General features: G+C 41.2%; 1 protein-coding gene across 1 annotated transcript; it reads left to right on the top strand.

Annotated features, from left to right (window-relative positions):
* Positions 1 to 33: 33 nt before the first annotated feature.
* SFT2D2 (SFT2 domain containing 2) lies at positions 34 to 10,074 on the top strand. The gene is made up of 8 exons (XM_083855437.1): positions 34 to 190; positions 454 to 540; positions 945 to 1,030; positions 2,091 to 2,172; positions 4,203 to 4,238; positions 4,363 to 4,421; positions 5,153 to 5,182; positions 5,808 to 10,074. Exons 1-8 carry the CDS (start codon positions 128 to 130, stop codon positions 5,845 to 5,847), a joined length of 483 nt encoding a protein of 160 aa, XP_083711563.1. The 5' UTR covers positions 34 to 127; the 3' UTR covers positions 5,848 to 10,074.
* The last annotated feature ends 3,051 nt before the right edge of the window (positions 10,075 to 13,125 follow it).

Genomic DNA, 13,125 nt, shown 5'->3' with positions numbered 1-13,125 from the left:
ACCTGCGGCGCGCAGGTGGGCGCGGTGCCTGCCGGGGAATGTAGTCCCTGGGGAAGGAAGGGAAGGGAAGGGAAGAGCAAGGAAGGGCAGGGCACTCCGGCCGGCCGGGCGGGCGGGCAGTGGAGCCATGGACAAGCTGAAGCGGGTGCTGAGCGGCCGCGACGCGGAGGAGCCGAGCGGGCTGGCCGAGGTAGCGCTGCCGGGCACTCGGGGGGAGCCGGGCACCCGTCCCCGGTGTCCCCGGGGCGGTGGTGGAGCAGGCAGCCCGGGGCGGGGGCGGGTGGTCCTGCCCGGGCTCCCCCAGCGCTGCCCCCCGGTCCCGGTGCCTCAGCATCCCCCTGGTGCCGGGACAGGACAGGGCGCAGCGCCTCGGAGGAAGTTTCCGCGCTCGGTGGGAGGCAAGAGTTACAAGTAAACAAGTTTCGCTTTTGTTTCTCTCCCCTGTTTTTCCAGGTTATCGATGCGACTTCCTTGAGTTGGGGCACCCGAGTGAAGGGTTTCGTGGCGTGTTTCGCCATCGGATGCCTGTGCTCCATCTTGGTAAGGAGTTTTTCCAGATCTCCCCAATATCTGAGTTTCAGGAGCACAGATAATCACAGCCTCCCTCTGGGCTGTGCGGGATTTTTCCGAGTCTCTGTGGAGACGTTTGACTCGGTTCCAGTTAGATACAACACACTTAATAAACGCGGTTGACTTTTGTATGTGTAATTCTGCGCTTTGGCTTGAAGTTTTCTTAAGATTTCTTTTGTGACGTGACACTTCTTGGATGTATATATATATTTTTATATATATATATATATATATATATATAAAATATATATAAATAAATAGATTAAAAGTATATATATATATATATATATATATGTATATATGTATATATATTTGTTTCAATTTAAAACCTGTTAATTTTCCCCCCCTCTCTTTCTCTAAATGTTCCTTTTTAGGGCAGTTGCCTGCTATGGATACCAAAGAAAGGGCTGGTGCTCTTTGCAGTGTTTTATACCCTGGGGAATATTGCGTCTCTTGGGAGGTAACAACCTTTATATATCATTTCCCTAATGAAACAAAAGCAGAATGAGTGGTAGAAACTGTTGCATTTTGCTTTTAAAATCTTGCTTTTGTAGATAATTTTCGTGTTGAATTCTACAGAAAAGCATTTCCCCAGTAGTGCCCTGAAAGAAAATTTTAGTTTTGTTTATTGCTATTAATAACACATTCAAGGTAAAAGTTCTCATCAGTAAAGAAGCATCACACTCATGCTGAGTGAACATTGAGGTTTTTTTGATTTTGGTGGTTCCTCCTCCCCCAGATAAAAAGAATTCTTTGCCATTTTGCATTTGGAAGTGTGCTGTGTTTTTTGGTGCATATGTTAGGGGCAGTCTGTGTGTCAGGGCAAGCACATGTAGTAAGACTTCATGGCCATTGAGATTCCTGAGGCAAAGCCCTACATCCTCTGTGACAGGCCCAGCTTTCTGTGATTGTGGAAACTGAGCATAATGCAAGAAGGCATAAATAATGGAACTGGAAGTAATATGCTAATGAGGCAGAATAATATAGTTTATGAGGCAGAAATATCACTTTAGATAAAATTTTCACCTTGTATAATTCATCCAGTATCCAACACCAGGGCTCTAGATGAGGCTGCAGATCTGCTAAGGGATCAGAGAATGGATCCAGGCCTGAAAACAGCCTTTTATGTAGAGGAATTGAGCTGGATTACCTGGCAATCCATGCAGAGCCTCTGTGGATGGTGTTCTTGAAAAGCAAGCTTTTAAAAGCATTTTTGAAAAGCCTCTGTCAAGGATGATCTGAGTGGAGCTGACCTTGGCCTGTGCTTCTAACTTGATAGTCCTGCTCTGCTTCTGTTAATTTTAGCGGAACAAGTGTGAATAAAATCGTAAATACCTTGCACAGAGAAAAGGGAGGATGGATTTTGTCTCGTTGTATGATCCCATTTATTTTGTTACGCCGCACTGATTGCCATAACAACACAGTGTGCTGATGCCCCTATGGCAGCAGACACTTCAGTCTTACCAAGTTTCACTTTTACCTTTCTCATTTCCATGTTCATCTCCACTTGTTTTCTACAGCACAATGTTTCTTATGGGGCCAATGAAACAACTGAAGCGGATGTTTGAGCCTACACGTTTGATCGCTACTATTGTTATGCTAGTAAGTATCCCAGGAGTCCAAACCTGGCAAAAAATTTTATTGTGAAGTCCTTTCAGAGCCATTGCTGTGGCTCAGCATGTGTCTGGGGGTGGTTCTTTGGTTCGTGGGTTTTTTGTCTTTTCTTAAAATGTCAGACACTGCAGTATCTGCTGGAGTGGAGAGGTGAGTGTAGCTCCAGAAAAGGGTCTCTCTGTTAGGCAGGACTGAGCTGAACCCCGTTTGTTTTGCTAAATGGGCATTAAGGGTCTGTGAATGGTGTGTGTGAACCATGCATGTGCTTTTTTAGGGTGCTTGAGGTCACAACATCATATTTACATGTTGCCTAAGAAATGAATGACGGGAGACTAGTGTTTTGGGTTTTTTTTAAGTTGTCCTATGGATGTTGTTAGATATTTTATTTTGCATAATGTTGTCTTTTTATATTCTGTCTGATTGCCTTGAAAGACCTGTGTAGGTATTTCTACCTTGACAAAATCATCTCTTCATGACAAAGCAGCTGGGTAAATTATGCCTTGGTCACCTTGTGTTAGGGATCATCTCAGCTGATAGCTTCAGGTTTTGTAACTTGTATGACAGAATGAAATTGCAAATTCAACATTCAGTGGAGTGACCCTCGGAATTATTTTCTTTTCAGAAGATGGAAGTTATAGCAAACCCTGTGTTGTGTGCGTTCCTGTGTCTGAAAGTTGCTGCTAATTTTCAGACTGACTCTTCTTTAAAGTATATGGGGTTTTTGTCTCTGCAATTTTCTGTTTTCTCCTGGCAAGTCAGAGTTGAAAGGTGGTATAACTTGCATGAAACTCCTGCTTTCAGTCTGAATGTCTTCAGAGTTTTTGCTTGGCATCAGCACTTCCCAATTTCTCTTTGCACATCCAGAGATGCTGCAGAGCTTGAGAAATTGACTGTGTATGCTTGCAGATCCAAGCAAGAAGCTACTGTGTGGTGTGTGTGTTTTGTATGCATTCAGGATACCTGGAGTCAGGAGAATTCCTGGAATGTTGTTCACTGGGATAAAGCCTGTCATTAGATGTATGATGCAGTATTTAGACCAATATACAAATCACCACCTTAAAACTAATGGAAGAGCTGCATTTATTGTCAGTAGTGGTTGAGCTCATGTGTATGATTTCTTTGGCAATGCATGTTTTAGTGTCTGAATATGCAGTACTATATGGTTTTTTCCCATTCTAGCAGAAAGATGCACATTATAACCTTTAGTAGCACAATGGTACATGTGTATCTAAAGGCTGATGGAGGAAGATGACTTATCAGTATCTATCATAGATAAATGAACTGTTCTATCTTAAACTGAAAAATAAAAACTAAGAGGAGGCTTCTTTAAAACTGAGGGTTAAAGCAGAAAATAATCCTACTACACTCCCACCCCCCAAGATTTTATTTGTAGTAAAGAAAGAAAGATACAGTGCAACTCTGAAAACACAAAAAGTGCCGGTTTGAATGACTGTGCCTTACTTAAATATATACAGGAGAAATACTAAGCAATAGTCCAAACTTCTTGAAAGCGTAGCATAGTTTTAATTGGTGAGTTTTTAAGTAATGACATAACTTCAATGCTGTGGTAACCATGTAATCATCAGAAACTGTGCAGAGGCAGAAAGACTATAAGAGTGGTAACTGAAAAGTATTTTAAAAGTCTTACTTATGCAAAATGATGAAATGTGGTGTGTGCCTGTGACACCAAAAAGTGTGTGGGATGGAGCAGGGACCTGCAAAAGAGCTGCAGGAACCTCTTCCACTTGCTCCTTTGCAGCCATAAAATCGTTTTCTGGAGATACCAGGCTGATATTTCCTGACTGCTTTAATCCACTTCAGAAATGTAATAGCAAGAGCATTTTAAATACAAGGAACTTACTTTAAATACGAGGAACTCTTGTGGTGCAGAATTGAATAAAACTGTGAAATTATGTAATTCATTTCTGTCTCTGTGAAGGAACCCATTACAGTGTTGCAATATTTATAGAAACTGGAGTTGTTTCTATTTTTAATTAAAATAATTTGTTTTCTTCTAGTTGTGCCTCATACTAACACTGTGTTCTGCTTTCTGGGTGAGTACTGGAATTCTGTATGTATATATAACTGGAGTTAATATAGCTGGAGTATATTTTAAAAGTAAGATTCTTACACTGTTGTCTCTGCTGTGTTTCTTCCCCTGTCCCCCCTCCTCTCCAGTGGCGTAAGGCGGGACTTGCACTGCTCTTCTGCATCTTACAGTTTTTTGCCATGGCATGGTAAGTGATTTCCTCCCTACACACTCCACTTTCTGTTGCACCTGACATCAGTAGCTGAATTGTGAGTGGATTTTGATATTGAGTTAGGTGGAAGGAAGATTTTTACCTTGTCAATCCCATAGATTCAAGGCAATGCATCAGTGAGGAGCTGACCTGTTCCCACTTCTTGGTCTCTCACACTGCTACAGAAGCTTTGTTGACAGAGCTCAGGGCTCCATTTCTCAAGGAAGTTCCTTTGATTTCTCTGAGCTTGAACTGAGCTTGGTATTTGTCTTCCCTTTTTAAATCAATGTGTTGCCTCCTACCTGGTATTCCTCTTTCACACTCTACTGAATTTGCCTTGTTCAGAGACCCAGTTATGCCAATCAAATTGTCAGTGTTCTTCATGTTAACATATGGTCTGTGCAAAGGAGTGCACAAACTGATATGGACACCTAGGCAGCCCTCAGTGCTAATCTTGCCTACCTGTAGGTGTTGGAGCATGAAGAATACTGGGTGCAGGAGAGCTGTGCTCAAAATGCTTTCACAACATCCCCCTCTATTTTGCCATAGTGTTTCATATCCTGGCTTGGCTAAGATGGCTTGCAAGGATATTCCTTCCTGTTACTCACAAACTCAAAGCTTCATTTTGGTTATGTAACTTGCAGTTTAGAGTATCAGAGGGGTTGTTCTTGTTTGTGACTCTAATAAAATCTGGCATGAAAAGTAACTTTCAAAATCTGTCTTTCTAGGTACAGCATTTCCTTCATACCATATGCAAGGTAAGCTTCCCTACTCTCTTCCTCTTTGTCATTTTTGAGGTTTAATCATACAGAAGATTAGTTTAGAGAAGCATTGTCATGTGTGGCTTTAGAAGGTTTTCCATGGTGCAGGACATGTAAGTGGTTACATTTGCAAGTGAAAATAAGCATCTTCTCTAGTGGGAGAACACAAAGGGAGAAAATGAGAGTGCTTCCCATAGAAATATGTAAGCCTGCTGCTGACCAAATGCTGAGCATAAGTCTTGCCTTTGGAATGTCTGGATATTGGTCCAAACTGCTACTAGACAAGTATATTCTTCTGTGTCCCTTTTGTGCTGTTCTCCCCCGTGAGCACTGTTCTGTGTGAGCACACAGTTGTGTCTCCTGCCCCACCCTTCTGCAGTGCACTGCCTCTGTGCAGCCATGCAGGTGTCACTTCCCCAGCAGCTGGCCACTGAGCAGACCTGCTTGTCTCTAAGGCATTTGTGTCATCATGCAAATCATATTAATGCAATTAATATATGGTCAGGTGATCTCCACAGTCCTCAGTGTCAGTGGGATAGCAGCATGGAATGACTCTTATCCAATAATATGACTGAGATGACTCTGACTCTCTTGTGTTTTTTTTTCTTTATCCTGCCTGTAGGGATGCTGTGAAGAAATGTGTGTCAGTCTGTCTGTCCTAACAGGAATACTGGATGCCTCACCAAGTTCTAGGACGTTCTAGGTAGAACTGTGTTGAGATCACTGTGTTGTGTAGTTTCCTACTCCTGTTTTGAGCACGTGCCTTTCATCTGCTTGTTAGAAGCTCCTTGTGTTACACCCAGTGTCTGCAGGTGCTTGGGTTTGTAAGCAATGGTGTCTGTGGGACAGGGGCTTGTGATCAAATGAAATACAGTCTGGCAGAAGAGCTGGGCAGAGGTCCACAGTTAGGTGGTGATTCTTGCATAAATTCATGCATTTGGTTTTGCAAAAGTTTTAAAGTAATGCGTGAAGTCTGTAAAGTGAAGACCTTGTCTCTGATGGGTCTGTGCCAGTTCTAGAGTTGAAAACTGATTTCTTACCAACAACTTGGGATTTTTAAAATAGCCTTGTGTCACTTAATCTTTGCACTGTTTGCCTTGGGTAATGGAATACTGGTATTCTTTCTTTTCCTGTCTCTCTTGCAAAATTTTAGGTTTATGAGACTTCTAAAAGATGCAATTTTAAAGGCAAACACGGTTCTGGACTAACCATGAAATGTTTGCATCTTTAATGAAGTATTTAATTCTCAGTCTATACTGATAGTCTTTCCATAAAATACATGAAAGGGACATTTTAATCTGAAAAAACTTTTCCTGTTGGAAAAGCACTCGTAAAATAAGGTCCATTGATGTTTTCACTACCAGGAACCTGAATTCTTTTCCTTGCTCACAGTTGCAAGGTAGGAAGCTGACACTCTTCATATAAAGTGAGGTGCTTCTCTTCTCCCCCAGCTGTAGCATAAGAGCAGTTCAAAGGCCAGGGTAGGCAAGCAATAAAAGAATTTATGTATGTCCTTTCTCAAAGGACAAACTGCCATAAGGTGGAAGTGGGCTATTGTTTTTAAGCAGCCTAGCTCAGGGAGAAGACATTTTCTTCTGAACTTGTAAATAAGTTTAAACTCTAACGTTTCTCTTTGTTTCTTTGTAAATGGAATCATTTTTCTTTCTGCTAAAACTCTTGACCACACCAGAGAACTTCTCTGCGTGGAGGAGAAAGCACAATATGCTATTGCCTGTGGTAGCCAGGAGAGTGTGAAACAGTCCTGCTGCCAGCTCCAAACAAGTGCTGAGCAGTCTGTATCCAAATTCCAAGGCCACTCTGTATTCTGTTTATCTTCTGAGCTATATATAATCATTTACTTCCACAGCATTGCAGTGGTCAGTTTAATATCGGAGCACAGATTCCTGCTTCTGCTGTGTGAGATAGTCTTTAACTGCTTTCCCTTTTCCTTTCACCAAACTCTTACTGGAGCCAGTGTTTAAGACGATGGCTTTCCAGTGTACTCTGGTGGGAACTGAAGCATCTCTTCCTCAGTCTATCAGGAGTTTAGTTGTTTAAGAGCATTGTGTTGGCATGGCAAGTGTATCCTTGACTTGTACTACAAAGATTTTAATGTGGGAAAAAACTAGATCTACTTGGCTGTAAAGTGTAAGCTCACAGTGAAGGCAAATAGTTCTATGGCTTCCAGAAAGTTACTAAGAAATTAATCCAAAATCTTAAATTTAAGTGTCCTTCTGATAATTTATAAAGCTCAGTACCACCCACCTGTAAGGATCCTAAAAAAAAAAAAAAAATCCCTTTTGCAGATGGTATGAAAGGGAGATTTTGGCAAGTGTTCTGTGGATTCCAGGTGGCCAGAATTACTGCTGCAAAGGCATTTGAATGGAAAATGCCACCTTGGAAAGATGGCACTGATGTTAGGATGAATCAATTATGCAGATTCACGTTCTATGTCCTGGTGCTTTTGTTATCTCCCTGGGTTTAGAAGTTAGTGTTGAAATAAATATGTTGACTATTACTCTTCTTGAAAAGAAGATTTGGTTAAATGCCCAAGAGAGACTGGGAATTAAAGAAAACTGATCCTTTTTTTCCCTGGCTGATCTAAGACAAGTGTCTAAACTGATGTGTGTCTTTTTTTATCAGGGAGTAAGTTCAAAACCTAATTTACATCTGTCAAAGGACCTATGCCAGTCTTTTCTTAGGACCTTGATAATGTTTACAGAACTCCTTTATATAAGGGAAATTGAAATACAACCCTAATGCCTTTTACATTCCAATATTCCTTTAATTTTAACATCTCTGAATGTCCCTGGAAAAAGCTACAAGCACAGTATCCATTGTTTCTCCTTCCCCTTTCCAGCTAAGTTATGTTAACCCTGATCATCATTCCAGGTTCAGCAGCCACGATAGCAGAATTTGACTTTTGGGATTCTTTTTTTGGTTACTTCAGATTAGGAGGAGTAGAAGCCTTTAGCATATTCCTTGGCAGGCTTGGGCAGGGTTCTGGTAGCCTGACTCTCTGGCAGTTCTTCTGGAAGAACAGTAGTACAATTTGGTATGGTGAGTGTTAGTTTTTCAACATGCAGAGTAGCTAACTAGAACCTTTTAGCTGGCTCTTGTGAACACAGCCAGTTAGAAGTAGGAAGTTTATGAAAATACCAGTAGATACCACATAAATGGATTTTTGTCCTTTCCCCTTCTCCTCTCAGTTTAAAACTGTAATTCCAGCTTCACAGCCTTTTATTCAGGAAGAGAGAAGAACAAATCTTCATTTGACTGCACAGCACATGAGGCTAAGCAATTGTGCCCTTACAGGAAGGGAACCCAAGGGGAGATGGCAAGGACACAAGGATCACAAGAGTGCCACTGGGGTGTATGTTGCCCTTTGGTGCTGTATTCTGTTCCTGGGAACATCAGACAGTAGGAGACACTTGCCATATTCTTGCCAATATGTGAAACATACTCAGGGTTTGTTGCTTCATCTACAAGCAGTTTTGATTTAAAATAGCTCCCCCAGAACAAAAGTCTTTCTTACTCACTCTTAAGTAGTCCTAGTGAGGCTGTTGGCAAATTTAACAGCAAAAGAATTTTCCACTTTACTGAAGTACTTTATTTTATATGATTTTTACATAACTGGGGAGTAAACTATATGAACATTCCCTCTTGAGTAGTTTATACCATTACACCTTCTTCTTTTCGTCATTAAATCTGCTTTGTGTTACATTTTGACATCATCAACTTTGGTTATGTGCTTGGCAGGAAGCTTTCCATCTCACTGTCCTTGAGAGCAGGAATGTTTGTTGTGTACACTGTACTGTGAGTAGAGTTTGTGGTTTGAATCACAAAGCTCCTTCCTTCCCAAAGTCCTCACTCAGTTGCCTACAGCACCTTACTCAAGGCTGACTCCTCTAAGGAAACTTCTTTGATGTTGGGTGCCCATCTCAGTAGGATTTGGTGTTTTAACAGAAAGTGCTTTTTGCTCAGCCTGTTGACCAGTTTGTCCACTTTTTTTTCACTATTTGCTGTACAGATAATGTAACCTCAACCAAGCAGCCTTAGCATACAGTTCGAGCAGGAAATTTCTATATCCTGGATCAGCTGACTTTGCAGCTACATTAGAAAGGGAAATAGGGAGGGTGGTAGTCATCTATTCCCAAAGTTCTGAGACTCTATACATTGAAATATGGGATTTTTTTTTCACTACTTCAAGGTTTTGCTCTGTTTTATATGATGAAGTCCGTTATGAATGCTGGTACTATCGGAAATGGTTCTACACTGATGATGTGAACAATTTCATCTCATTAAGTATTTACAGTAATAAGATTGTTCATGAGCTGTTACAAAAACCAAGGAAGAATTTTCTGCCACAAGTTGAAATTCTTTTCAGAAACCATGTTTTTAAAAGGAAAATGTGTTGGGCTCTGTGTGTGCCTTCGACTTCCTGACAACAGCTCTTGCTTCATTTTGGTACTTAATCATGTTCATGAAAGTGAGATCACTGTGCTATTGTAAACTGAGAAGGAGGAGGATGTTTTAACACATTTATCTTAAATACTGATGTTTACAACCATAGCAAATATTAACCATTTTGGAGGGAAAGCACACAAATGGTTTACTGTCTTAAAGCCACGTGCCTCACTGTAGTGTGACCACTAAATTTTTTACCAGCTGTGGAATTGTTTTGTAAAATAAAAACCAAACTCAGAAATTCTCTGCAATGTTTTATACTGTTACTGATTCTGTTTGCTCATGTGCTTTTTCTATGTATTTACACTGTTTGATTTCTACTTTGATAAGCATATTTTTTTCTGACTTAAAACTTTCTCTGTAATGAAGTGAAACCTTTACCAGTGCTTCATTTCCTTCAATAAAGTTATCACTGCATTAAATGAATTGTTCTTGTGGTTAATGTTCTTAATGTTCTTATGGCTTTTAAAATGATGTTGATTCTCCAGATGATGCTGAAATTGCTATGGGTAGTTTGTTTCCTTTTGTTTTTGTGTTTGTTTTTTTTAAATTATTGTTCTGTCCTCACTTCATTTGCTGTGCACACAACTTGTACTGCTGGGGGGAGTTTTTGTGTCACCAATGTTTTGCAGCAGCTTCACCCAGCAGTTGCAAGCACCTGGACAATTGGTTGGCGAAAGTGGAGTTGTTAAGGTGAGAATGATATTTTTATTACTTCTTATTTATTTACCTCAAGACTCAGCCCAGGTATGCCAACAAGCTGTCCTTAGTCTGTGCTACAGAGAAAATAATGCCTGCTGATGTTCTGTCAGCAAAGACAACAGGAAGCAACCATGCCTCTGAAATAAATATGCTCTGAGTGCTGATATACACTCAATAAAATGTAAATGAAGTAAAATGTCAATGATTTATGAAGCTGTGTTACAAATAATTAGAGGCAATTATTCTATTCTTTTTTTAACTTTCAAGAAGCTGGTCTGTGTAAGTGTGTGCCTACTGTGCATCCAAAGACCTGCCATGGTTTAATATTCTTTGGCAGTGTATCAAGGCTGTGTGTGCATCAGGCTTGTTCAGAGTATGCCACACTTTTCTCCTAATTGACAGGCAGGTGGGGTGGTGGTGAGTCTTATGTGCTATGGGAGACTGTGAAGTTTTCAATTATCTTTTTTTTTTTTTTTTTTTTTTTCTTTCTTTCTTGTTCTTCTAAGCGAGCTCTGTCTCGCAGCTGACTGAACTGAAATTTCTGTCCTACAGGAAACTCCAAAGTTGCATTTGGAATACAAGCAGCAGCCTGTCCTCTGCAGTATAGAAACCTAGGGGTTTGCATTTTATCTTTTTGAAAAAGTTAAGTGTCCCAGGAATGTCAGGAAAGCTGGATACATCTGTGTCATATCAAGAGAATTGTGATTCCTCAAAGGGCAATAAATCCTTTCTGTGTCTAATAGCTTAAAGGTATTTTGCTTGCCCAACTCAACCTCCTGTGTGACAACAAAGCTGTTGAACTTTACCACTTCATTCTCATGCTGACGTCTTAATACTTGAATGATTAAAAAAAAAAAAAAAAAAAAAAAAGTGAAATCTTCTTTTTAAATCCCTAAACAATGATCAGCTGCCCTGAAGCTCATTCTGTAATGAATTTGCTCCTTAGAAATGCTCTGGGTGGGTTTGTCAGTTGTGCTACAGTATCTAGTCCCTGAATGCCATTACCTTGCAAAGTCACCAGCATTCAAATTCAGTGACAAGGCTCTTGGAAAGCTGCTGTAATGTCTACCCCTTTCCCTTCTCCTTCCCCAGGGTCTGATTTGCAAGAGAAGGTATTTCATGGATGTGAGTCATTCAAAGGTGGGGGTTGATAGTTATTTCCATCCCTTGCTTGTACCTTTCCTGTTGAGCTCAGCCTTGGTGCAATGTGTATAGAGGTACAGACTTGTAACTGTCCAGCCATGAAGTGCTGGAGAGTCTAAAGAGGAAAAAAATCCTGTTTTTCTCACTTTTCAGAAGAAAGCTGCTGGTGAATTAGAGATGGAATAGTCTATTTAAGCTGCCAATCTTTGGGACTGCTATTTTAAGTCAGTCTGGTTGAAACCCTTTAAAGTTTCTCTTGTGTTCCCTTGTGGCATCTCTTAAGAGAAGTTATTCCCGAGAATTCGTGCTTCAAAACCTCCATGGGAATAAGTGTGGAGTAACAAGGGTGTCGTGTAAAAATGGTACAATGAAAGTGTCACCTGGTCAGCGTGATTTCATTGCAGTTCTGAGGGGCTGTCATGCCTTAAAAGCTGGGGAAGTATTGGAAGCTTGAGAGGGGCTTTTTACAAGGGCACACAGGGACAGGACAAGGGTGAACGGCTTCATACCGGAAGAGGGGAGGTTTAGATTAAGGATTAGGAAGAAACCTTTTGCTGTGAGAGTAGTGAGGCACAGGAGCAGATTGCCCAGACATGCTCTTGATGCCCCATCCCTGGAAGTGCTCAAGGCCAGGCTGGATGGGGTTCTGAGCAACCTGGTCTAGCAGAAGGTGTCCCTGCCCATGGCAAGGGAGCTGGAAAAAGATGATCTTGAAGATCCCTTCCAACCCAAACAATTCTATGATGCAATATGTCTTGTGAAAAGAAAATATTTTATCATGAGGATGTTCTCCTCTGGTTTCTGTTTGTGCGTAACAGGATGTGTCAGGCTCATGGCTTGTGAAAGAATCAACTGCTTCAACGGAGTTATACTTGCAACTTGCTACCCCTCATCATTAGCAGAAAGCTTTAACCTATACATCCAAGTCAGAAATGCATGTTTGGTTTTCCAAAAAAACACTGAATGCATTACTTTCCTTCTGAGATGTTGTAAGTAGAACTTAAAGTTTGCTTAGAATCTCTTACTTTTAAAATTATTTTCTGATCTTAAAGATGGGAACAGTAATAGTTTCTTCCTCTAGGTGATAATTCATGTCTGAAGACATCACTGAAGATCTTTGAGAAAAACAAATTAGGGGAAAGTATAATTATTGTTTAAAACAAGCTAAGTTACATTTATCACCAGCCTGACATATATTGGGGTTGCTGTTAATGTTTCAGTGATGGGACTACAGGAGTGGCTTCCCTGAGAAGCTGCCAGAAGCTTCCCATATGTTGATAGAGCCAAGGCCAGCTGGTTCCAAGATGAACCCTCTGCTGGCCAAGGCTGAGCCCACCAGCAACAGCAGTAGTGCCTCTGGGGTAATGTGTTTGAGGAGAAAAAACCCTTGCACTAATGCAGCCAAAGAGATGGGAGAGAAATTGTGAGAGAAAGCAGCCCTGCAGACACCCAGGCCAGTGGAGAAGGAGAGGCAGGAGGTGCTCCAGGTGCTGGAGCAGCAATTCCCCTGCAGCCCATGGTGCTGACCCTGGTGAGGCAGCTGTGCCCCACAGCCCATGGAGGTCCATGGGGATGCAGAGACCCACCTGCCAGAGCAGATGGATGCCCATAGGAGGCTGTGATTTGTG

This window comes from Zosterops lateralis, assembly GCF_965231275.1.
Source record: "Zosterops lateralis genome assembly, chromosome: 2".
Lineage (NCBI taxonomy): Eukaryota > Metazoa > Chordata > Aves > Passeriformes > Zosteropidae > Zosterops > Zosterops lateralis.
The sequence above is the reverse complement of the archived record's forward strand: the minus strand, read 5'-3'. Positions and strand labels throughout refer to the sequence as shown.